The sequence below is a fragment of the Coregonus clupeaformis genome, chromosome 20 (genome assembly GCF_020615455.1).
Source record: "Coregonus clupeaformis isolate EN_2021a chromosome 20, ASM2061545v1, whole genome shotgun sequence".
NCBI classification, from domain to species: domain Eukaryota; kingdom Metazoa; phylum Chordata; class Actinopteri; order Salmoniformes; family Salmonidae; genus Coregonus; species Coregonus clupeaformis.
Window position 1 is genome coordinate 2637276 of NC_059211.1, and position 27751 is coordinate 2665026.

Consider the following 27751-nt stretch of genomic DNA (forward strand, 5'->3'; position numbering starts at 1 on the left):
GAGCCACTCCCCTTCCACATTCCTAGTAACCTAATCAGCTACCTGTTCCCTGAAGAGCCAGGTGGGAACAAATGTGTGTTTGTGTCTCTGTGCCATGCTGGCTGGAACGGCCCTGTGGTGACATTTCCCTCAGCTGTTTTTTCTTTCCTCAAGGCAGGACTAGTATTGGGCTGGAGGGGTGAGGTTTCAGGTTTTATACTGGGGAGTATCAGGGGTTATGCTGTGTAGGGTGTGTGTATGTGTGTGTGTTTTTGTGTGTGTGTGTGTGTGTGCGCGCTTGTGTGTGTGTGTCAGATAGTTAAAAGGTGTCCTTGGTGAGGGGGAATGGGTCTTAAGACGCCCACAGAGGAAACAGTCCGGTCATCCTGACTATCTGAAAGAGTATTTCAGGAACGCATACATAGACAGATAAAGAGAGGGTGAGGGAGCCAATGTAGTCTGTGTAATAATCCCTAGTATCAGTATCAGTGCCCTAGGAGTCATATTGCAGTGTCAACATGCTGGCCATCCATTTATCCTCATGGTGTTAAACCTGTTGCCATTGAGCAACAAGTGTTGAGCAACTGGGCCCTGGTCATGTTCAAACAAACCAGTTAGAGCCAGCTGTTTCATATCAAAACAAAACCAACACCAACTACCAGAATAAAGCCTAACCCTGATATAGACACCATAATGGAGGCTGGCCATATCAGGGTTCAGAAAAGCTGTGCCAAAATCAAGAGCCTGCCCTTGGAATGGAGAGTGGACAGTGATAGAGAGGTGCCATGTTTTTAATATAATGTTACCTTGGTGCCATGAACTTTAGATAATAAAGTCCATTGTTTTTCTATGGAAAGAATGTGTTATCTTCTGTCAGTATTGACTAGTTCTCCATACTATCCAGACTCTCCTCTACATCTAAGGGAAGCATGGCCTACACCATTTCATATTATTTAATAAGACAGCACTAACAAACAGCAGGTGTCCCTGACCCAGCCCCTCTTCAGATCTCTTCTATCAGCCTGGTAACACATTCAACTCTCAGCCCTGTTAGGACGACCCTACCCCCCAGTAGGCACACTTACGGACACAAAAATGCACGCACACACACACACACACACAAACACACACACACACACACATTAACTGTTTAAAGTTCAAGAGGAATTACTGTTTTGAGTGGATTAAAGGTCATCATTCATCCTGGGTCAGTGTCTATAATGACTGTGACTATAATCTATACTGAACAAAAATATAAACGCAACATGCAACAATTTTGCCCTCCTGTAGCTCAGTTGGTAGAGCATGGCGCTTGCAACGCAAGGGTTGTGGGTTCGTTTCCCACGGGGGGCAAGTATGAAAAATGTATGCACTCACTAATTGTAAGTCGCTATGGATAAGAGCGTCTGCTAAATGACTAAAATGTCCACAAAAAATATCAAAGATTTTACTGAGTTACAGTTCATATAAGGAGATCAGTAAATTTAAATAAATTCATTAGGTCCTAATCTATTGATTTCACATGACTGGGAATACACATATGCATCTGTTGGTCACAGATACCTTTTTAAAAAAGTAGGGGCATGGATCAGAAAACCAGTCGGTTTCTGGTGTGACCACCATTTGCCTCATGCATCGCGACATCTTCTTCTCAAAGAGTTGATCAGGCTGTTGATTGTGGCCTGTGGAATGTTGTCCCACTCCTCTTCAATGGCTGTGCGAAGTTGCTGGATATTGGTTGGAACTGGAACACGCTGTCGTACAAGTCGATCCAGAGCATCCCAAACATGCTCAATGGGTGACATGTCTAGTGAGTATGCAGACCATGGAAGAACTGGGACATTTTCAGCTTCCAGGAATTGCGTACAGATTTTTGCGACATGGGGCCGTGCATTATCATGCTGAAACATGAGGTGATGGCGGCGGATGAATGGCACGACAATGGGTTGCTCCCTCAAAACTTGAGACATCTGTGGTATTGTGTTGTGTGACAAAATTGCACATTTTAGAGTGCCCATTCATTGTCCCCAGCACAAGGTGCACCTATGTATTAATCATGCAGTTTAACCCTCCCGTTGTCCTAGGGTCAAAATGACCCGCCACTGTGTTGAACCAACTTTATTTAATTTTTATATTTTGGGGATCATTTGTGAGAAGGAGGCAGTGAGACTTTAAAGAAAGTATCACTGCCTCCTTCTCACAAATGATCCCAAAAATATAAAAATTAAATAAAGTTGGTTCAACACAGTGGCGGGTCATTTTGACCCTAGGACAACGGGAGGGTTAATCAGCTTCTTGATATGCCACACCTGTCAGGTGGATGAATTATCTCCATTATCCAATGGAGAAATGCTCACTAACAGAGATGTAAACAAATATGCTTTTTGTGCGTATGGAACATTTCAGCTCATGAAACATGGGACCAACACATAACATGTTGCATTTATATTTTTGTTCAGTTTAGTTATTCCTGCCCAGGTCAAAATACTGTATTAGACGGGCAGATCTGGTTTGGACCAAAACAATATAGCTTAGGCCTATCAGCTTAGTTAGTTTGAGAAGAAGAGGACACATCTCATTACGTAATGTCTTGTTACTGAACATGAGCCGTCTTATTCATACAGATACGGCTAGCCATGTCACATGTCACTGTGAGATGTCACATGTCACTGTGAGAGAAACTAGCTACTGTATGATAAATAGACACCTTTCCTCTTTTCTGTGGAACTGAGACCACAATTACAACAAGTATATTGACAAAGTCACAGGTACTTATCAAGGAAACTCAAACATTGTGAAACCCTATCACCCATTCCGACTTATAACAGTTTGAATGTAGACATCCTTTTTTGACATATTGTTGTGTGGTATACACTTCTCCTTTCTCACTGAACCATAGACTAAGTTACACAGCCGGAAAGGACAACATTGAGCTTCAGCCAAGCTCATACTGTACTGTACACTAAAAAGCCACAATGTTTAAGAGGCGAAACAGAGAGCCTCTCTCTCTCTGTACAGCCGGTGGCTGGGTGCTGTCTCGGTTCACCCCTCCTCTGATTGTAATGGGATTAATTGAAAGCCGGGCTGAGAGAGAGAGAGAGAGAGAGAGAGAGAGAGAGAGAGCGAGAGCGAGAGCGAGAGAGAGAGAGAGAGAGAGAGAGAGAGAGAGAGAGAGAGAGAGAGAGAGAGAGAGAGAGAGAGAAGAGTAAATGGTGATAAATTGTATTTCAGACCGAGGGAGATAGACTGTAGGCTACAGAGTGTCAGTGGAAGAAAGAGCAAAAGAAACGTCTGAAAAAGACAGAGAGACAGAAAGAGAGCGAGAGAGAGAAAGGGTCAAACACAGACACACACACAAAACACACACACACTCTGTCACTCACACACCCCACTGGAACAATGGACTTTGAGCTCTGGCGCTGAACTCAGCACCCCACCAACCCCCCAGATCCCCTAACACCTAACCTCCGCCCCAGATCCTTCTCTCTATCCTTCTACCCATCTTTCCCCTACCCCCGTTCCATAGCAAAGAGGCACTGTCTCTTACCCTGTCCATTATATGGGGGGAGCCATGGTGGTCCCCCTGGCCCAACACTCCACCGGCCAAGCCCTCATCCGCCGAAGTCATCCAACTCGCCCCTCAAAGCAGGGGCTAAGTCCTCTGCCTTTCGTCTTACACACACAGGTGAAGCCAGGTCAGAACAGAAAGTGCCGGGGGTTTAGATAGTCCAAATGGCAGTCCTTTGAATCAGTGTAGTCCAGAAAAAGAGGGAGAGAAAAGGAGGAGAGGAGAGAGTGCTGGCTTAGCTCATCTGTGAGAGCGCGACTCACACACACTGCAACTACCTCACTCTCTCACACACATACAGAGATGCAGCAACTCTCTCACACACTCATTTGGTTGTTCGCTCTCCGGCTGGCTTGCATTCACACAGAGGGAGCTCAGTTCTGGCAACAGTTGTTGAGATTAGGCCACTCCCCCCTCCTCCCCTCTCCCTGGGCTGTTGCCGGGCAACTGGCTTCAGCTGGGCCGGCCCTTAGAGAGAGAGACTCACATTGCTGCACACTCTCTCTTGGCCGCCGCCCCCTCAAGCAGCATTTGCATATCAAACCCTGCCTCTCTTCCATAGAACAGTGTGGCTTTGCTAGAGGGGGGAAGTGACATGCTATCTCCACTCATATAGTCTTATCCATTGACACAGCACATTTCTCTACAGGTTCAAAACCTGAAAAGCTGATGGAGTGGAGTGATAGAGTTCTTCTGTGTGGGTTTGAAGATTTGAGAGAGAGGGAAGGGGGAGAGCGAGATAAGGGAAGGGAAGAGAGTGTCAGGTGTCCCAATCAGGTGTATAAAAAGTTTTCTGTATATTTGAGCTTCTGCGTGTGTATATGAGAGAGGGGGGGGGACCTGTTGCCACAAGAAAAGGGCAACCAGTGAAGGACAAACACCATTGTAAATACAACCCATATTTATGTTGATTTATTTTCCCTTTTGTACTTTAACTATTTGCACATCATTACAACACTGTACATAGCCATAATATTACATTTGAAATGTGTCCATTCCTTTGAAACTTGTGAGTGTAATGTTTACTGTTCATTTTTGATTGTTTATTTCACTTTTGTTTATTATCTATTTCACTTGCGTTGGCAATGTAAACATATGTTTCCCATGCCAATAAAGCCCTTTGAATTGAATTGAATTGAGCGAGAGAGAGATGAGGGGAAGAGTGAATGGTGATAAATTGTATTTCAGACGGAGGGAGATAGACTGTAGGCTACAGAGTGTCAGTGGAAGAAAGAGCAAAAGAAACGTCTGAAAAAGACAGAGAGACAGAAAGAGAGCGAGAGAGAGAAAGGGTCAAACACAGACACACACACAAAACACACACACACTCTCCGTCACTCACACATCCCACTGGAACAATGGACCTTGAGCTCTGGTGCTGAACTCTCCACCCCACCATCCCCCCAGATCCCCTAACCCCTAAGAGAGGGAAGGCTGAGGCTTCTCTCCTCCTTCCCTCCCTTCCTGATAGCCTGGCTGAGGCAGTGTTCCAGTCAGCAACAGTGGATCCCAAAAGGCAAGCACCACATCACAACACAGCTACACCCTTAACACCTCTCCCTCTCTCCGTATCACCTCCCCATTCACCTCCCCAATTTCCCCTCTATCTCTCCACCCCCTCCTCCCCAGCTCCCCTCCCCTTGTACTTCTTCACCCCCCCCACCCTATTTCACCACCTCCCCCTCCCCCTCTCCCAGGGCCCAGCAGCTTAATGTTAAACCCACACAGTCTGAGCCTGCTGAGCCCAACTGTCTCACAACATAATAAATTGACTTTGGCAGGAGCAGTAGAAGGGTAGAGTCAGGCTGTGTCCCAGGCTCTGGTCAAAAGTGGTGCACTATGTAGGGAATAGGGTGGCATTTAGGACGCACACTCAGACTACAAGACAACTGCTCAAACTGCTAGACAGGATGGGGGGTGGATGGTGAGGGGAATACTATTGAGTCTGTGCAGTGCATCTTCAATTATCTTCCCCTGGATGGTGAAATTAATTATTAAAACCAATAATTTATTCTAGATTAGATAGATTTGTTTTATTTATTCACATGCACAGGGTAGTTGCAGTGTACAGTGAAATTCTTAAGCTCCAAGCTCCAACAGTGCAGGTGTGAATGAAACAATAAATTATAATAATATTAATATATACAGTTGAAGTCGGAAGTTTACATACACCTTAGCCAGATACATTTAAACTCTGTTTTTCACAATGCCTGACATTTAATCCTAGTAAAAATTCCCTGTTTTAGGTCAGTTAGGATCACCACTTTATTTTAAGAATGTGAAATGTCAGAATAATAGTAGAGAGAATGAATTATTTCAGCTTTTATTTCTTTCATCACATTCCCAGTGGGTCAGAAGTTTACGTACACTCAATTAGTATTTGGTAGCGTTGCCTTTAAATTGTTTAACTTGGGTCAAACGTTTCGGGTAGCCTTCCACAAGCTTCCCACAATAAGTTGGGTGTATTTTGGCCCATTCCTCCTGACAGAGCTGGTGTAACTGAGTCAGGTCTGTAGGCCTCCTTGCTCGCACACGCTTTTTCAGTTCTGACCACATATTTTCTATAGGATTGAGGTCAGGGCTTTGTGATGGCCACTCCAAAACCTTGACTTTGTTGTCCTAAGCCATTTTGCCACAACATTGGAAGTATGCTTGGGGTCATTGTCCATTTGGAAGACCCATTTGCGACCAAGCTTTAACTTCCTGACTGATGTCTTGAGATGTTGCCTCAATATATCCACATAAGTTTCCTTCCTCATGATGCCATCTATTTTGTGAAGTGCACCAGTCCCTCCTACAGCAAAGCACCCCCACAGCATGATGCTGCCACCCCCGTGCTTCACGGTTGGGATGGTGTTCTTCGGCTTGCAAGCTACCCCCTTTTTCCTCCAAACATAACTATGGTCATTATGGCCAAACAGTTCTATTTTTGTTTCATAAGACCAGAGGACATTTCTCCAAAAAGTACGATCTTTGTCCCCATGTGCATTTGCAAACCGTAGTCTGGTTTTTTTATGGTGGTTTTGGAGCAGTGGCTTCATCCTTGCTGAGCAGCCTTTCAGGTTATGTTGATATAGGACTCGTTTTACTGTGAATATAGATATTTTTGTACCTGTTTCCTCCAGCATCTTCACAAGGTCCTTTGCTGTTGTTCTGGGATTGATTTGCACTTTTCGCACCAAAGTACGTTCATCTCTAGGAGACAGAACGCGTCTCCTTCCTGAGCGGTATGACGGCTGCGTGGTCCCATGGTGTTTATACTTGTGTACTATTGTTTGAACAGATGAACGTGGTACCTTCAGGTGTTTGGAAATTGCTCCCAAGGATGAACCAGACTTGTGGAGGTCTACAATTTATTTTCTGAGGTCTTGGCTGATTTCTTTTGATTTTCCAATGATGTCAAGCAAAGAGGCACTGAGTTTGAAGGTAGGCCTTGAAATACATCCACAGGTACACCTCCAATGGACTTAAACAATGTCAATTAGCCTTTCAGAAGCTTCTAAAGCTATGACATCATTTTCTGGAATTTTCCAAGCTGTTTAAAGGCACAGTCAACTTAGTGTATGTAAACTTCTGACCCACTGGAATTGTGATACAATGAATTATAAGTTAAATAATCTGTCTGTAAACAATTGTTGGAAAAATTACTTGTGTCATGCACAAAGTAGATGTCCTAACCGACTTGCCAAAACTATAGTTTGTTAACAAGAAATTTGTGGAGTGGTTGAAAAACGAGTTTTAATGACTCCAACCTAAGTGTATGTAAACTTCCGACTTCAACTGTAACTGTTTACAACTGTGACTATGATAAATATAAATGTCCATTGGGGTGTGGGCAGGGTAGATGTCTGGGGTAGAAGCTATTGCCCAGTCTGTTAGTTTTAGCCATGATGCTCCTGTACTGCCCGCGTCTGAGGGACGGAAGCGGGGAGAACAGGCAGTGGTCAGGTGGCTGAGGTCATTGATGATCTTCTTGGCCTTCCTGCGACACCTGGTGTTGTAGGTGTCCTGGATGGCAGGCTGTGTGCACCCAATGGTGCGTTCGGCTGAGCGTACCACCCTCTGCAGTGCCTTGCGGTCAGCATATGGAATTTGATTAATCAGCGTTATCATTTAGAGGTGCGGTACACTTCGTAGGACTCTTTTACCTATACAGCAACATCTCTGTTGCACCTGTGCAAACTACACCATGTAAAACACCCTGTTCTTCCTTGCTCCAACCCATAGCATCTCACTGTGGTAGCACTAGCCCCTGTCTGTGGTAATGTTGTTGTCACTATGGTGTCTTGTGCACCTACCTGCCTGTCATGCTGTTGTCATCACTGTGGTGTTAATGGAGGAAAGGAAAGGAAAGGGGGATACCAAGTCAGTTGCACAACTGAATGCATTCAACCGAAATGTGTCTTCCGCTTTTAACCCAACCCCTCTGAATCAGAGAGGTGGAGGGGGGCTGCCTTAATCGACGTCCACATCATCGGCGCCCGGGCAGCAGTTGTTGTCTCTGTTATGTCTCAGTGATGTCCTAGTTTCTTCTAGAGGAGCTGTCTCCCACACAGGACAGACAAGGTACTCTCCTGTCAACCAACCTGATCCCCAGGGCTGTTCGCTCACAATACACCTTATCCCTCTGTACTGTGCCAACCTAGTTTCTTTGTGAAAACTTGCTCCAAACAATGGTGACCGTGCCTGGCGTGCCAACCCAAACCCTCCAGCATTTCAGGGTGGAGAACACTTCTCTTCTCTCTGTCTCCTCCTCTATTTATTTATCCCTCCCTCACCTCTTCCTCTCTCTCACCTTCTTTCTCTCTCTTCATTTCTCAGCTTACTCCATCTTTCCCACTCTCCCTCTACTTCTCATCCTCTACCTCTCCCTTTCCTCCTGACATCTGCTTTGCTGCTCTCTTTGTCTTTATGACTCAGTCTGTCTCAGGGGGAAACTGACATATGTATCAGATCCTCCCCTCACAGACACTAGATCACCAAGTGCTTGACATGCATATATGGAGAGAGAGAGATTTATATAAGGAGGGTGGGAAGGAGGGATGAAGAAAGGGGTGAGAGAAGGAGGGAGAGAGGGTGATCCAGGCCAGGGAACCCAAATGAAAGCTAATTGTGTGGCAAGGAATGCTCCCCTCCAGGACTCTCTCTCTCTCTTTCTCTCTTTTACACTCAAAGACTTTGGCTACAGATCAACCAATTGGCCCACAGCTATTTGTTTATATGCAATTTGTTACAGGGCTCGCCTTCTCCTTTCACATTCTATTCAGGTCTACCTGGGTGAGACTGGCATATTGTATTTCAGTTGGAGACATGTAGAGTAATGCTTTGAGTGTAATGCTTTCAGAACCAGCATTAATGTGATTTCTTAATGGTATTCACAAAGAGGAGAGTAGAGTGATTAAATGATTCTCCAGGGGAATGGAACTGTGTATCGGAGGAATGGTGAGGTGAAATACGAATCAAGAGGGAAGAATGAAGCGAGAGGAGATTTGTACTGCATTAAGCTATGACTCCAATCTTTCTCGCACTTTCGTTGTCTGACACACACACACACATCACACACACATCACACACACACACACACACATCACACACACACACATCACACACACCTCACACACACACACACACACACACACACATCACACACACATTGCACACACACACACACACACACACACACACATCACACACATCACACACACACCTCACACACACACACACACATCACACACACATTGCACACATCACACACACACACATCACACATTCACACACATCGCACACACACACACATCACACACACACATCACACACACACACACACACATCGCACACATCACACACATCACACACACACACACACACATATACAGTACACACACACACACGCTATCGCTTCTCAAACACACACACTCACTCCTTCTCTCTGACACACACAAACACACACTCCTCCCAAACAAAAATAAATAAGCCAAACAAATAGTGGCTGTTGCAGAGTTCAGTTGAATCATCTCCGTGGGGACTTGAGAGGCTGCCAAGATTCACAATGCAGCAGCAAGACAGAGGAGGGAAAGAGAGAGAGAGAGAGAGAGAGAGAGAGAGAGAGAGAGAGAGAGAGAGAGAGAGAGAGAGAGAGAGAGAGAGAGAGAGAGAGAGAGAGAGAGAGAGAGAGAGAGAGAGACAGGAATAAAGAGAGAGAGTGAGAGAGGAATACAGAGAGAGAGAGAGAGAGAGAGGCCCCATAGAATGAGAGAGAATGAGAGAAGGAGCAGGCTCTTAAGTGGAAGAAAAGACAGGGATACAGAGAGGGGTACCAGGCACCGAGTAGCTGTTGTGGAGTGTCTGACGTGAATGCCAACAACGGTGCCACTTTCCTACTGCCAAGACGCAGGACTGGGGGAATTCAACCACAACCACGGGCACACACATGCACACACATACACACTTGTTTCTACTCTACCAAGGTGGGCAAACCATTTTCCTTTAGACCTACTCTACTTCATATGCAGGGGCATGCAGTACTGCACACAAAACCAATATATTTACCCAAGTGGACTTTAAAAACAAATTGTGACCAAATGTGTATTTGTTTTGTTATTTTTTGTTGGGGGGGTTACAGGTACATTATCCATTTCAAATTATACGTTTATAAAACCTGTACCCGTTAGTGCTGAGCGATTTGTGCTTTTTGAGGTCGGTTCGGTTTCGGTTCAATTATAAAATAAAAAAACAGTTTTAATTTGTTTTAACCATTAAATGCATTATGAAATAATTACATAAAAATGATTTTAGAGCTTTTTAATGTAAATTCCAAAGCCCCAAATAGTTGACATTCAATTGCCAAAACATAAAAATGAATACTATGAAATAATTCAATATTTCAGTTGTGTATATTATTATGTTTTTATTTGATTACTTTATAATTTTTCATTCCTTAAAAATCATAATCTCATCTCTGCTCAGGCAGTAGCAGCCAAACAGCCAGACAACATTCTCTGTGCTGCCCATACTGTACTGTCATCCTATTTAGCTAGGCTAGCCTGCCTAAAGCATGCTGCAGAGCTGTCTGATTAAATCATTTTACTAGTTCTTCAAAGAAGATAAGGCATACTTTCATGAACTGTCTCTATCCATCTCTCTCTTCATTGTGTTGTGCACTTTCCTCTCTCATGCGGTCAATGCGGTCTGTGTGTATCTAACCTAACGTAGCAGGCATAAAAGTGTATCCATCTGTCCGAGCCGGAAAGAACAGGCGCAATGGATTATGGTCATTGTAGTTAATTAGTAATTGAACTGTAATTGAACCGACATCGGTTATTAGTTGTTTAATAACCTGAAAAAATACGAAATGTTGGTTAATCGCTCAGCACTAGTACCCGTAGGCGGCCATTCAAAATAAAAATAAACTGTAAGAAATACATACAGAGTTTAATAATAAATTCAGTATAAACAGAAAAAGAAAACAGAAAATAAGTGGGCCTCCACCCCCAACCTCCCATCCCATCCCATTCCCCCAACCCCACCCAGCCAACATGTCTCCATTCCAGATTCTCACTGACCACCGGAATTTGGAGCACATACGGGCAGCGACACGGATGAACTCTCGTCAAGCCAGGTGGGCCCAATTTCTTACTCGCTTTCAGTTTATTCTGTCCTACCGCCCAGGATCCCAGAATGTGAAAGCCGACGCACTCTCCAGGATGCACCATACCGGAGAAAGGAAGGATCTGGGGGGTCCTATCCTGCCTCCATCTCTCATCGACAGGCACCTGTCGTTTGGGATGTGGACGAAGACATCCGCCTGGCGGCTCAGGAGGGCCCAGCGCCTGCCAAACTTCCTCCGGGGCACGTGTATGTACCCACCAGGGTCCGTGACCGCCTGCTGATCTGGGCGCACACCACCCTTACGGCAGGGCACTCCGGTATTACTACAATTCTCTCTCACAAAAATACTGGTGGCCCACCTTGGCTACTGGTGGCCCATCTCCTGCTATATCAACTCCTGTTCCGTATGTGCCCAAATGAAGACACCTCGGAGTGCCCCGGCAGTCAAACTAGTTCCTCTCCCAGTGCCTCAGCAACCTTGTCACACCTGTCCATAGACTTTGTCACCGACCTCCCACGGTCTGACGGCTTCACTGCAGTCCTGGTGGTCGTAGATCGGTTCTCCAAATCATGCCGTTTTTTGCCACTAACTGGTCTTCCTTCTGCTCTCCAGGTCGCTGAGGTCCTGTTCCAACAGGTCTTCCGGCATTATGGACTTCCGGAGGACATCGTCTCGGACCATGGCCTCACTTCCGGGTATAGGCCTCAGTCGAATGGGCAGGTGGAGCGCATGAACCAGGAGTTGGGAGGTTTCTTCGTTGCCACTGTCATGACCGGCAGGGTGAGTGGGCGAGGTTTCTTCCCTGGGCAGAATATGCCCAGAATTCCCTTGTTCACTCCTCCACGGGGCTCACTCCCTTCCAGTGCGAATTGGGGTACCAGCCGGCCCTGGCCCTTTGGACACCCAGCCAGACCGATGCGCCCGCTGTCGACGAATGGTTCCGCAGGGCCGGACAGGTCTGGGACGCTGCCCATGTCCATCTCCAGAGGGCCATTCGTCGGCAGAAGGACCAAGCCGACCGCCACCGCAGTGAGGCCCCCGTATTCCAGCCTGGTGATCGTGTCTGGCTGTCCACTAAAAACCTCCCTCTCCGCCTGCCCTGCAAGAAACTGAGCCCCCGGTTTGTGGGGCCGTTTAAGATCCTCCGGCGGATAAATTAGGTATCGTACCAGCTGCTCCTTCCCCCTCACTACCGTGTCTCACCCTCTTTTCATGTGTCTCTCCTCAGGCCGGTGGTTCCTGGTCCTCTGGCGGATGCCGTCCCCCGGGGTACGCCCCCCCCCCGCCCTCCAGGTTCCGTGGGGTACAGCTCCGTTACCTGGTGGACTGGGAGGGGTATGGTCCTGAGGAGAGGAGCTGGGTTCCGGCTGGGATAGGATAAAGTAAGGAACACCTGGGATAGGATAAAGTAATCCTTCTACCCCCCCCAAAAAAAATAGTATAATTGTAAAGTGGTTATCCCACTGGCTATAGGGTGAATGCACCAATTTGTAGTCGCTCTGGATAAGAACGTCTGCTAAATGACGTAAATGTGCCCTTGAGCAAGGCACTTAACCCTAATTGCTCCTGTAAGTCGCTCTGGATAAGAGCGTCTGCTAAATGACTAAAATGTAAATGTAAATGTAATGTTCTGGACCACAACCTAATTCGGGACTTCCCCCGTCGCCGCCCTGACCGGCCCACTCCTCGTCCTTGGGGTTGTCCTCCAGGCCGGTGACGTCCTGAGGCGGGAGCCGCGTGTCCGGGGTGGTACTGTCACGTCTCCTCCCGTTGCTCCCCTCCGACGCTCTGATTCGCCAGTCTACTGAGCCACCGATCTGAGCGCACCACCTCGGCAACACCGGAATGGAAACCCAACGCACCCTAATTACCTCCAGCGCACCTGCACCTCATCATCTCATCACCACCCCTATATAGCCCTGGACTGTTCAGTGTTGTGTTGTGTGTGTGTGATTGTTAGTGTCATGTCGTGTACTCGCTCTTTGTTGTTCTCTTGCTCAGTGTTAAGTAAACCTTTACATTGTTGATTCCTGCGTCTGCGTCCTGCCTCTTCGTATCTTCAGTACTCGTCACAAACGTATTAAGAAGACAGACACCATACGTCCCTCTCACTTTGAGACATTTCTCATACATTTCTTTAGGATCTAACAGAAGATGCATCCCAAATGGCACCCTAGGCCCTATTTAGTGCTCTACTTTTGACCACTACTAGTGCACTACATATAGAATAGGGTGCCATTTGGGATGCAGCGAGAGAAATAGGCTGCTATAGATGTTAAAGCAGGGTATATCTTTTTCGGTGTTGCTTGTCTGCAACGTTATCAGCGTTTTGAAGCCACCCTCTGCTACAGTACATGATGAGAATTAGCAAACACCTACTGCACCACTTTACACATCAACAAAATGACAACGTAGGCAGAGGTAGAGAGAAAGAGAGAGGGAGAGAGAGGGAGGGAGAAATAGGATAAAGAGAAACAGGGAGAGAGAGAGAGAGAGAGAGAGAGGGGGGGAGGGAGAAATAGGATAAAGAGAGACAGGGAGAGAGAGAGAGAGCAGGAGAGATAATAAGGAGAAAGAGAGAGACAGAGACACAGTTGAAATTCCTCTATTGTGTGTGACCGACTGACTTGATATTTATCTATACATTTGCACTCTCTCTCCAAATTGCTATAGTTTGGTCTAGAATGTATATTGCATGACCAGACTGCATACCTCCTCCCTCTCCCGAGTGGCACAGTGGTCTAAGGCACTGCATTGCAGTGCTAGCTGTGCCACTAGAGATCCTGGTTCGAATCCAAGCTCTGTCGTAGCCGGCCGCGACCGGGAGACCCATGGGGCGGCGCACAATTGGCCCAGCGTTGTCCAGGGTAGGGGAGGGAATGGCCGGCAGGGATGTAGCTCAGTTGGTAGGGCATGGCGTTTGCAACGCCAGGGTTGTGGATTCGATTCCCACAGGGGGTATGAAAAATAAAAAAAATAATGTATGCACTCACTAACTGTAAGTCGCTCTGGATAAGAGCGTCTGCTAAATGACTAAAATGTAATGTAAATGTAAGTGGCGTTTCAGGGCAGTTAAGTGCCTCTCGTTTTCAAGGCAGGCAGAATCAAGCCTCCACACAGTCGTATTTGCCCTGTCTATCTCTCTACGCTCAGAGGGAATTATCTGCAGACACTATGGTGGAATGAAATGGAGAGATCACACACACACGGACGCACGCCCAGTCGCACACACACACACTAGCGATCAGATCCCGTTGCTGCCGCTCGCCATGAAAAATTCAGGTGTTCTCTACCCACAACAGAACGAAACCACACACACACATAGCCCTCCTTATAACATACAACTGCAATAGCTGCAGCGTCTATACAACAGGGGCTTGAAGACATGGTTGGCTGCAAAAAACAGGATCTTGGCCCAAAATCAAAGCTATGGTAAAATCACTATTAACAACTATACCACTGTGACTCTATAGGTGATATATAGCCTAGGCTAGAAAACAGCGCTCCTCTCTAGCTCTAACAGGATAAGTTACCCAGTCCCATTCTGTCTGTGTGACTGATATCAGCATAACACCAGCGTCCCAGTACACAGCTGTGTTATGGTGAAACCAGGCCACTGGGTTAGTGGAGCCCTCAGGGCACTATTAAAATAGTTATGTGGAGGTATTGATAACAACTACACCTACTTCTGCCATTGTTGGAAAGGTTAAGACCTCTTTATTGCAGTATATAATGTAGAACAAACACAAGCAAAAAAATTAAATAAACACTGTCTATTGTCTGACCCTGTACTCCAGTCCACAGTATGTTGCAATGGGGTGTAGGAGATTGGCCATAATAGTGCAAGGCCAAGGAGACAAACATTCACTTTCCCTTGACTTGCTTTGATCTAGTTGTGAGACACTATAGTGGTTGGTATGAGGGCTCACCGCCCATCCCACCCTGCAAGAGCTGACACACACACACAAACACACACACACATGCCCTAATAAACACATCGCTCACCCCCATACATCCCTCACCCCCAGACATTGGTACTTGGCAGTCAAAGTCACATCAGTCTCTGGGATCTGTCTTTACATGGCCGTTGGGTCCAGTGGTGCTGACCTTGCTGCCAGTGAGTGACAGTGGATCATAGCCTGATAATCTAGCATGCTGTTAATGGGCCACAGGGACCAGGGGTGAAGGGGAATCAATGGGAGGAATAAAGAGCTGGAAGGGGGCGAGGTGAACGTGTGTATAGGGAGGGGGACGGGTTGAGGGGGTTGTGTGTGCGTGTGTGTGTGTGTGTTTGTGATCACTCAGAGTAGGTATGCGTATTGTTCCGGGTCCCGTGTGGCTCAGTTGGTAGAGCATGGCGCTTGCAACGCCAGGGTTGTGGGTTTGATTCCCAAGGGGGACCAGTACAAACAAATGAAAATGTATGCACTCACTACTGTAAGTCGCTCTGGATAAGAACATCTGCTAAATGGCTCAAATGTAAAATGTATGAGAGAGTGAAATCTAAATGAAAAGATAGAGAGTAGAGACATAAGGGTTTTGTATTTGTACTGCTTGTGAAACTACTAGACATGTATGAGGACAGGTTGCACATCACTGCTGAAGGGGAAGTGTTGGAAAGGATGTTGAAGACTAGATAGATCACTTCCCCTATTACTGGGGGTTGTTGTGGACAGCAGTCACTGTTTCTGTCCAAAATGGCACCCTATTCCCTATATAATACACTACTTTCAGTGCACTATATAGGGGATAGGGTGCCATTTCGGACAGCAATCAGTAGCCCTGAGTAAGACCAGTGTGAACTGAACTGAGACCAGCAGAACCAAACACATGATACGCATCACACCATGGCTGTCAATTACCCTGACAAACAGACAGACAGACAGCTAGGAAGCAACCACAAATTATATGAGCACACACACATATATACACACATGCAAACGCACAGCTAAGACAAACGCACGCACACACAGACACAAGCACGTATGTACACACAGGAGCACGTGCACGTGCACACACACACACACACACACACACACACACACACACACACACACACACACACACACACTGTGTTGTGTTTTCTCTACTTCCCTTTAGTAAATACAACCCAGTAGCTGGAAGTGTCGACTGAGGCTCCAGTGACCCGCTCAGAGAGACACCTGTATGTTGACACAAATATTTGAGGAAGTCACTGAACTATAACTATTCAACAGAATCTGTATGATTTGAAGCTGGTTCTGAATTCGGGTAAAACAAAATGCATGGTATTTTCAAATGCCAGGCATGTTCCTAATCATGTCATTGCTATATTGGATGGACATACTATAGAGCAAGTCAAAGTGTACAAATATTTGGGAGTGTGGGTGGATTACAAGATGAGCTTCACTGTTCATGTGGAGAACTTGATAAGGAAGCTCAAGCTGAGAATAGGTTTTTATTACCGGCATAAAGTACTGAGTGGCGCAGTGGTCTAAGGCACTGCATCGCAGTGCTAACTGTGCCACTAGAGATCCTGGTTCGAATCCAGGCTCTGTCGCCGCCGGCCGCGACCGGGAGACTCATGGGCGGCGCACAATTGGCCCAGCGTCGTCCAGGGTAGGGTAGGGGAGGGAATGGCCGGCAGGGATGTAGCTCAGTTGATAGAGCATGGCGTTTGCAACGCCAGGGTTGTGGGTTCGATTCCCACGGGGGGCCAGTATAAAAAAAATATGTATTCACTAACTCTAAGTCGCTCTGGATAAGAGCGTCTACTAAATGACTAAAAATGTAAATGTAAATAAAGCTTGTTTTTCTCTGGAGGCCAGGAAGGAGCTGGTACAATGTACTGTATCAGTGAAAGGTTTGGACACACCTACTCATTCAAGGGTTTTACTCTTTATTTTCTATTTTCTACATTGTAGAACAATAGTGAAGACATCAAAACTATGAAATAACACATATGGAATCATGTAGTAACCAAAAAAGTGTTAAACAAATAAAAATATATTCTATATTTGAGATTCTTCAAAGTAGCCACCCTTTGCCTTGATGACAGCTTTGCACACTCTTGGCATTCTATCAACCAGCTTCATGAGGTAGTCACCTGGAATGCATTTCAATTAACAGGTGTGCCTTGTTAAAATTCCTTCTTAATGCGTTTGAGCCAATCAGTTGTGTTGTGACAAGGTAGGGGTGGTATACAGAAGATAGCCCTATTTGGTAAAAGACCAAGTCCATATTATGGCAAGAACAGCTCAAATAAGCAAAGAGAAATGACAGTCCATCATTACTTCAAGACATGAAGGTTAGTCAATCTGGAAAATTTCAAGAACTTTGAAAGTTTCTTCAAGTGCAATCGCAAAAACCATCAAGCACTATATGATGAAACTGGCTGTCAGGGTGACGTGTATGCGGTAAACGAAGTCAAGCGCAGGACACCGAGTTACTGGCAGACGTACTTTACTGTACACAGTAATCCAAGTACAAAAACCCAAAACCTCCTAACAGGGAGGAACAATAACTCGCACAACACAGCTACTGCCGACCTAACAAAAAACAATCACACACAATAACCAATGAGAGACAGGGGGTTATAAAGGGAATACAATGTAACATAATGGGAAACAGGTGTAAACAATAAAGACCAAACAAGACAAACACCGAAACATAGATCGGTAGCAGCTAGTACTCCGGGGACGACGAACGCCGAAGCCTGCCCGAGCAAGGAGGAGGAGCAGCCTCGGCTGAATCCGTGACACTGGCTCTCATGAGGACTGCCACAGGAAAGGAATACCCAGAGTTACCTCTGCTGCAGAGGATAAGTTCATTAGAGTTACCAGCCTCAGAAATTGCAGCCCAAATAAATGCTTCAAAGAGTTCAAGTAACAGACACATCTCAACATCAACTGTTCAGAGGAGACTGCGTGAATCAGGCCTTCGTGGTCGAATTGCTGCAAATAAACCACTACTAAAGGACACCAATAATAAGAAGAGACTTGCTTGGGTCAAGAAACATGAGCAATGGACAATAGACCGGTGTCACGACTTCCTCCGAAGCTGCCTCCTCTCCTTGTTCGGGCAGGCTTCGGCGTTCGTCGTCACCGGCCTTCTAGCCACTGCCGCTCCTCATCTCATCATTCCATTTGTTTTGTCTTGTTTATTACACACACCTGGTTCATATCCCCCCATCAGTACCTGTATAAGTGTTCCCTCTGCCCCCTTGTCTTTGTGTGTGATTGTTTATTATTAGCTCGGTGGAGCTCTTTGTATTTTGTATCACCGGGTTATTTTCACCCGTGGGCTTCGTTGTTTTCCAGTGTGCCTGTTTTCCGCACTGGAGTGTTTGACACATTGCTGCGTACTACTGTGTTTCGGAATAAACCTTTTATTCTGTGATTTGCCCTCCTGCGCCTGACTCCTTCAAGTCACTCACCACAACCGGTGGAAATCTGTCCTTTGGTCTGATGAGTCCAAATGTGAGATTTTTGGTTCTAACCGCCGTGTCTTTGTGAGACGCAGAGCAGGTGAACGGATGATCTCTGCATGTGTGGTTCCCACCGTGAAGCATGGAGGAGGAGGTGTGATGGTGTGGGGGTGCTTTGCTGGTGACACTGTTGGTGATTTATTTAGAATTCAAGGCACACTTAACCAGCATGGCTACCACAGCATTCTGCAGCGATACGCCATCCCATCTAGTTTGCGCTTAGTGGGACTATAATTTGTTTTTCAACAGGACAATGACCCAAAACACACCTACAGGCTGTGTAAGGGCTATTTGACCAAGAAGGAGAGTGATGGAGTGCTGCATCAGATGACCTGGCATCCACAATCCCCCAATCTCAACCCAATTGAGATGGTTTGGGATGAGTTGGACCGCAGAGTGAAGGAAAAGCAGCCAACAAGTGTTCAGCATACGTGGGAACTCCTTTTAGACTGTTGGAAAAGCATTCTAGGTGAAGCTGGTTGAGAGAATGCCAAGTGTGCAAAGCTGTCATCAAGGCAAAGGGTGGCTACTTTGAAGAATCTCAAATATAAAATATATTTTGATTTGTTTAACACTTTTTTGGTTACTACATGATTTCATGTGTTATTTCATAGTTTTGATGTCTTCACTATTATTCTACAATGTAGTAAATAGTAAAAATAAAGAAAAACCCTTGAATGAGTAGGTGTGTCCAAACTTTTGACTGGTACTGTACATTACAGGTGGCTTTAGATTTGAGTGATGTTATACATATGCAGGCCTCAACCACAACCCTGAGAGCACTTGATTCAGTATATCATGCGGCCCTCAGGTTCATTACCAATCAAAAACATCATTGTGATCTCTACAGCGCCGTTGGCTGGTCGTCATTGACCTTACATAGGCTTAAACACTGGTATACACTGATTTATAACACCATATTGGGTAAAATGCCACTTCAGTAAATAAATATAAATTACGGTCCCATTCTCATTTGCTTTTAACAGTACCAAGAATTAGAACAGACCATGGTAGAAATAGTTTTAGTTACTCAGCTCCATGGTCCTGGAATTCTCTCCTGAACATTTAAAAATGTGATGATCTAGTCATGTTGGTGGAGTTTAAACACTTGGTCGATGTAAATATCATAGAAGAGTGTAATTGTCTTTAGGACAGCAATTTTTTAGTTATGACATTTGTGTTTCTTTACGTAATATGTAATTGTTGTACTGTATGTGATTCTATAGTGTTGTTCAATGTTGTGTTAGTGTAATGTAAGTTGTTTTGTCTGAGAATTTGTTTGCTGTTTGACCAGGTCTCTCTTGAAAAATTGATTTTATCTCAATGAGAAAAACCTGTATAAATAAAGGTTTAAAAAATTTACAAAAATAAATAAGCAGAAACCACACAGACCAAAGGAGCAATATGTCTGTCATAACGCCATCTGACCTTCCTCAATTTCAAGTATGTTGTGTTAAGACCACTGTATATTGTGACTACAGTTCTGGCTGTGGCACAGTGTTGAGGAGAAAACTGTGTGCTGAAATAGTCTGCCAGATATAATGGAACATATAATGGAACATAAGCTTCCTCTACAGAATAAACTTGCTGCAAGGAATGATGATACCAAATGGATCATGTATTCAATACATCATTGTACTGGTAAAGGCTATGTTTTCCAAACCTATAACATGTATCTTCTGTTATTCCGTTGTGACTAAATTGTGGCTCAAAGGAGGAACACAATGTGGATGTGAGAAAGAGAAGCACTGTGTGAGTTTTAGAGTGAGTGTGTGAGACAGGACGTGTGTTCGTTGGTCTGACCATTGCACAAGTGGGAGAATGTGAAGTTTGCTGTATGTCGGAAAGGTTTACAGTGAGTGAATGTGTGTCTGTGTGCGTGCGTGCGTGCGTGCGTATCTACATGCTCGTGTGTGTGTGTGTGTGTGTGTGTGTGTGTGTGTGTGTGTGTGTGTGTGTGTGTGTGAGCGGAGGGAGGCAGCGGGCCAGAACTGAGCTCCTGTGACAGCTCCTCTATTCAGCCCCCACATCCCAGGAAAATCAGCGACCTAATTAAACAAGCGGAGGGAGAGGGAGAGGGAGAGAGAGAAAGTGAGAAAGGATGGAACAGAAAGGGTATGGAGAGGTGGAGAGAGAGAAAGGGGTTGGAAGACAACAGAAAAAAAGGGCAGTAAAATAAAGGAGCGAGCAATTCAATGAGTAGATGACAAAGAGAAAAACATGCAAGTGTAGCTAAAGAAGCTACAGTGTGAAAGATAACAACAGATTAGATAGACAGAAACGAGGGAAGGAGGGAGGCTATTGGAAAAAGGGGTAGGGATGAACGGAGGGAGTTAAAACCTTGGCCTTGGGCTATATCAGATGTGCTGGCTCAGATTTGGGGAGAGGTAGAGAGAGGGGCAAGAATGCTGCCGCTAGCACTTTATCCCTTATAGACTTATAACATAGCAGGGCAAAGGCATACACAGACCTCCACTGCTGTACTAAGGAGATAAAAGAGACAGATAGAGAGAGGGGGGAGAGATGGAGGGAGAGAGAGAGAGAGAGAAGAGAGAGAGAGAGAGAGAGAGGGGGAGTGATAGAGGGAGAAAGAGAGAGAGTGATAGAGATAGAGATAGTGAGAGTGTAACACCCTGGCTCTGGGACTCTATATGTTGAGCCAGGGTGTGTTCTTTCATTGTGGTGTATTTCTATGTTGGGAGTTCTAGGTTGTTTATTTCTATGTTGGCCTGAGTGACTCCCAATCAGAGGCAACGAGTGTCAGCTGTGGCTGGTTGTCTCTGATTGGGAGCCATATTTAAACTGTCTGTTTTTCCCTTTGTGTTTGTGGGTTCTTGTTCCGTGTTGGTCTATGTTACCTAGGACGTTACGAGTCGTTTGTTGTTTTTGTTTACTGTCCGTGTTTATCGCTAATGATAAATAAAGATGTTCGTTCATCACGCTGCGCCTTGGTCCTCCTCTCTTAACGACGATCGTGACAGAGAGAGGGGGAGAGATGGGGAGAGAGAGAGAGAGAGGGAGTGATAGAGGGAGAAAGAGAGAGAGTGATAGAGATATAAATAGTGTGAGAGAGAGAGAGAGAGAGAGAGAGAGGAGAGAGAAGTCTGGATAACCATTCACTCAAGCTATAGGCATGACAAGTAAAGCCATTCTAGATGAGTGGACTCAGCATGCTGCTACAGTGAGGGTTAATGACAGAATGAATCCTATCAGTCACACTCTCTTTAGGATCAGCTCTTCATAACCAGGGTCTAGTCTCGACCATTGTGAGCGGTAGAAACTTAACACCCTTTAAGCTTAGGTGAACAGAATCAGCCAAATTAGTGGTTAATATTACAGTTCAGCAATGTGTGTGTGTGTGTGTGTGTGTGTGTGTGTGTGTGTGTGTGTGCATGCATCTGTGTCTAAGCATTTTGTCCTTTTGCTGACCACCTATCTCACAGTCTTACATTCAACCCAGGACAGTCTGTGAAGTGCCTTTAGCTGTGCTAGAGTTCTAGTGTACTAGGATCCATAGGGAACTGAGAGAGAACACAGTGGAAGTCTGCCAGGAAACAAACAGTAGAAAGTGATGGCAAAGCCAAGGGTTGGGGGGTAGAAACAAAAGGAAGAACACCCACACACAGACACAAATCACGTACACAGACAAGTAAACACACACACACCGACTTTTCATTCCTCTGGCTCTACACAGTAGCTTTTCCATCCATCCCTCGGTCGTGTGTGTGTGTGTGTGTGTGTGTGTGAGAGAGAGAGAGAGAGAGAGAGAGAGAGAGAGAGAGAGAGAGAGAGAGAAAGTTGGCAGCAGTCCCAATCAGCACCCACATTCTCTCCCTCTGGCCAAACAGCAGAACGAATAGAGAGATACAGTTCCTATAGAACACCACCAAACAAGAACAGCATGGAAGTGTGTGTGTGTGTGTGTGTGTGTGTGTGTGTGTGTGTGTGTGTGTGTGTGTGTGTGTGTGTGTTGTTTACTATATTTGCCATGGGTAGTAGTTGGGTGAGAGAGGTTGCATTGGTGAATAAATTAAAAGGAGAGTTTGGAACGGTGACGATGCTTTGGCATGTGGCAGTGTGTGTGTATATGCGGTGCACGCGAGTGTGTGTGTGTACAGTACGTGTGTGTGCGGTGCGTGTCAGAGAGAGTCCAGGCTTCAGAGTATCTGCCCAGATGCTCGTGGCAGGGGGTGACCTCAGCTCTGCCAGTCAGACAGCCTGGCCCTGTGGCACAAACACACAAACATACACACACACACATACGCCAGTGAAGGGCACACAAACTTCCAAAACACACATGCACTAGCATGCCAAAGTCGTACTGACTAGAGGGCATTTAAACTTCCAGAACAGCTACTGAAAGTATGTGGACACCTGCTCGTCGAACATCTCATTCCAAAATCATAGGCATTAATATGGAGTTAGTCCCCCCTTTGCTGCTAGATATTGGAACATTTCTGCGGGGAATTGCTTCCATTCAGCCACGAGCAATAGTGAGGTCGGGCACTGATGTTGGGTGATTAGGCGTGGCTCGCAGTCGGTGTTCCAATTCATCCCACAGGTGCTGGATGGGGTTGAGGTCAGGGCTCTGTGCAGACCAGTCAAGTTCTTCCACACCGATCTCGACAAACCATTTCTGTATGGACCTCGCTTTGTGCATGGGGGCATTGTCATGCTGAAACAGGAAAGGGCCTTCTCCAAACTGTTGCCACAAAGTTGGAAGCACAGAATCGTCTAGAATGTCATTGTATGCTGTAGCGTTAAGATTTCCCTTCACTGGAACTATGGGGCCTGAAAAACAGCCCAGACCATTATTCCTCCTTCACCAAACTTTACAGTTGGCACTATGCATTCGGGCAGGTAGCGTTCTCCTGGCATCCGCCCAAACCCAGATTTGTCCGTCGGACTGCCAGATGGTGAAGCGTGATTCATCACTCCAGAGAACGTGTTTCCACTGCTCCAGAGTCCACCACTCCAGACGATGCTTGGCATTGTACATGGTGATCCTAGGCTTGTGTGCGTCTGCTCGGCCATGGAAACCCATTTCATGAAGCTCCCGATAAACAGTTATTGTGCTGACATTGCTTCCAGAGGCAGTTTGGAACTCGGTAGTGAGTGTTGCAAACGAGGAAAGGAAAGGAAAGGGGGATACCTAGTCAGTGTTTTTTACGCGCTTCAGCACTCAGCGGTCCTGTTCTGTGAGCTTGTGTGGCCTACCACTTCGCGTCTGAGCCATTGTTGCTCCTAGACGTTTCCACTTCACAATAACAGCACTTAGAGTTGACCGGGGCTGCTCTAGCAGGGCAGACATTTTACGAACTGACTTGTTGTAAAAGTGGCATCCTATGACGGTGCCACGTTGAAAGTCACTGAGCTCTTCAGTACGGGCCATTCTACTACCAGTGTTTGTCTATGGAGATTGCATGGCTGTGTGCTCAATTTTATACACCTGTCAGCAACGGGTGTGGCTAAAATAGCCAAATCCACTCATTTGAAGGGGTGTCCATATACTTTTGGTCATGTAGTGTATCTTCCTCTTCTCTGTGACATTTTCCCCTGAATCATTCCACTGCTTATTTTAATCCAATGTATATTTCAACCTGCATAACTCAGCGTCTCCATTCTCAAGGCTGTAACATGATAACACTGTACTATACTATATGATGATAGTGCTGTAAGTGTTGCCTGAAGAACTCAATGCATCTCCTCAGTTATGCTGCATAAAAACAATATTTCAAAGTGCAGTTGTTCTCCTGTTCTGCATATATATTGAAACTGTACCCCAGGACGTATAAAACAAACACATAGATCACGCACACACACACACACACACACACACATACACACGCACACACACACACACACTCACATGCACACGCACACACACAACACTCACATGCACGCACACACACACAATGACATTAGCTGAGGTGGGGAAGTAATCTAAAGCCAATGTTGAGCCCTGTATATCAGGCAACACAGCAGAATGTAAAACCTTATCACTATAACATCATCACACATAATGAGATCAAAGACGCAATCCGTATATACACTGTAATCTGTGTGTATGAGATAGAGAAGAGAGAGAGAGAGAGTCAGGGAGAGAAATTGAGAAAGAGAGAAAGAGAAATTGAGAAAATAATATTGTGTAAGAATAATGCGTCAGAGAATTAGTGAGAGAAAGAGTAGGTAGCTGTCGATGGTAATTTGCAGTCCTCCTTGTTAACCACTGACTGTACTGTTTAATGATGCCTGCTCTGTCCTTTAGTGTCATTGAGGGGACTGCTGGGGCCAATGATGTATATAAACCCTGGATTGTTAATGCTGTGTATTGGCCATTGAGAGTCTTTGAAGCCACCGGTCGGCCATATTGGAATTCCCCAGTAGGAGCAGTCCTCCATAGGAATGAATGGAATTGTACAGTATTTCACTTCAATGTTTTAAGGACAAAATGTGTTGAAGCATTTTTGTTAATGTAGTGGGGACAGTAACATTAGTAATCTCTAAAAATTATACTTTAAGGAAAATGTTTTTATATTTATTTTAAAAGTTTGCATGAAGGTGTGTGTCATATAATAAACGTGGCATAAACTAATGTAGACATTAATAAATGCATTTCTATAGCTTCCAAAATATTATTTACAACGGTGAGGGCGCTGTGGAGGCGCGTACCAAAATTGCACGGTGGCTTCAACACAGCGCCCCCTATCAGTCATCTAGTGTATATATAAATCATTGGCTGGGGCTTTAATGTCTACAGTACCACCATCCAGACAGGTGATGCTGCTCTCAGCTGGACGTTTATGGACCATGAACAGTCACAACATCATCATGCCAAAGCCAGTGGAGGATAAGCAGTCTTCCTCTCCAATCTCTCCAAATGAGAATTTTTATTCCATCCATCTGACTTTCAAGCTATCTGGTCATCACTTCATCTCGCTCTCTCTCTCGCTCTCTCTCTCTCTCTCTCTCTCTCTCTCTCTCTCTCTGTCTCTCTCTTTGTCTCTCACCCATCTAACAATATTCTCTCCATCCTCATTTTGATTTTCAACTTTCAAACTTTAAGCTGTCTAAAATGCATCCACTACAAGTACAACCAAGCGTTTCTGAGAACTGTATGAGGGTGATGTACTGTACTGAACGTATAAGAGGGCAGCAGCACTCACTATTGATACCATTGATCTTTTCATACAGTACTTGGCTTGGCAAGAGTGGATCCAGAGCTGCAATTCAGCAATATGGATTATGAGGAATAGTCCAGCACTTGGTTTTATATTGAGCGCTTAGCTTTGATACTTCAGTCATCTAGTGTATATATAAATCATTGGCTGGAGCTGAGCTGTCTACAGTACCATCATCCAGATCCCATGTGGCTCAGTTGGTAGAGCATGGCGCTTGCAATGCCAGGGTTGTGGGTTCAATTCCCATGGGGGGACAGTATGAACATGTATGCTCTCACTACTGTAAGTCGCTCTGGATAACAACACCTACTAAAATGTTTTTTTTTTTTTAATATAATAATAATACATATACCAGGGCCTGTATTCATAAAATGTATCAGAGTAGAAGTGCTGATCTAGGATCATGTCCCACCTGTTCATGTAATCTTACTGATTGTGATCTAAAAGGCTAAACTGATCCTAAATCAGCACTCCAACACTTAATACATACGGCCTCTTGTATTCTGTACAGAAACAAAGTGACAGACCGATTGAAAAGTGTTCTCTCTTTTCTCATACTATCACTTAGTGTATACTAATGGGTCCTATCAGGGCCAGAGGCAAGACGCTGCTCTCATTCATATACAGTGCCTTCGGAAAGTATTCAGACCCCTTAACTTTTTACACATTTTGTTACGTTACAGCCTTAATCTAAAATTGATTACATTATTTTTTCCCCTCATCATCTACACACAATACCCCATAATGACAAAGTGAAAAACAGTTTTTATTTGTTTTTTTGCACATTTATTAAAAAGAAATTACTGAAATACCATATTTACATAAGTATTCAGACCCATTGCTATGAGACTCGAAATTGAGCTCAGGTGCATCCTGTTTCCATTGATCATCCTTGAGATGTTTCTTCAACTTGATTGGAGTCCACCTGGGGTAAATTCAATTGATTGGACATTATTTGGAAAGGCACACACCTGTCTATATAAGGTCCCACAGTTGACAAGTGCATGTCAGAGCAAAAAACAAACCATGAGGTCGAAGGAATTGTCCGTAGAGCTCCGAGACAGGATTGTGTCGAGGTACAGATCTGGGTACCAAAAAATGTCTGCAGCATTGAAAGTCCCCAAGAACACAGTGGCCTCCATCATTCTTAAATGGAAGAAGTTTGGAACCACCAAGACTCTTCCTAGACCTGGCCGCCCGGCCAAACTGAGCAATCGGGGGAGAAGGGCCTTGGTCAGGGAGGTGACCAAGAACCCGATGGTCACTCTGACAGAGCTCCAGAGTTCCTCTGGAGAAACTTCCAGAAGGACAACCATTTCTGCAGCACTCCACCAATCAGGCCTTTATGGTAGAGTGGCCAGACGGAAGCCACTCCTCAGTAAAAGGCACATGACAGCCCGCTTGGAGTTTGCCAAAAGGCACCTAAAGGCAAGATTCTCTGGTCTGATGAAACCAAGATTGAACTCTTTGGCCTGAATGCCAAGCATCACGTCTGGAGGAAACCTAGCACCATCCCTATGGTGAAGCATGGTGGTGACAGCATCATGCTGTGGGGATGTTTTTCAGTGGCAGGGACTGGGAGACTAGTCAATATCGAGGGAAAGATGAATGGAGCAAAGTACAGAGAGATCCTTGATGAAATCCTGCTCCAGAGCGCTCAGGACCTCAGACTGGGGCGAAGGTTCACCTTCCAACAGAACAACGACTCTAAGCACACAGCCAAGACAACGCAGGAGTGGCTTCGGGACAAGTCTCTGAATGTCCTTGCGTGGCCCAGCCAGAGCCCGGACTTGGACCTGATCGAACATCCCTGAAAACAGCTATGCAGCAACGCTCCCCATCCAACCTGACAGAGCTTGAGAGGATCTGCAGAGAAGAATGGGAGAAACTCCCCAAATACAGGTGTGCCAAGCTTGTAGCGTCATACCCAAGAAGACTCAAGGCTGTAA

General features: G+C 45.4%; 1 protein-coding gene across 3 annotated transcripts in view; it reads right to left on the reverse strand.

Moving 5' to 3' along the window:
* The window catches only part of LOC121533190 (rab11 family-interacting protein 4A), an 85889-nt gene that overhangs the window by 35074 nt on the left and 23064 nt on the right, over nt 1-27751 (reverse strand). The window contains exon 1 of one of the 3 annotated variants that reach the window (XM_041838994.2): nt 3527-3927. The exons of the other annotated variants lie outside the window; for them this stretch is intronic. Coding sequence (XP_041694928.2) covers nt 3527-3607 — 81 coding nt within the window. The 5' untranslated portion in view covers nt 3608-3927. Of the gene's footprint in view, nt 1-3526; nt 3928-27751 lie in introns of those variants that run through there. 3 annotated transcript variants of the gene reach the window in all.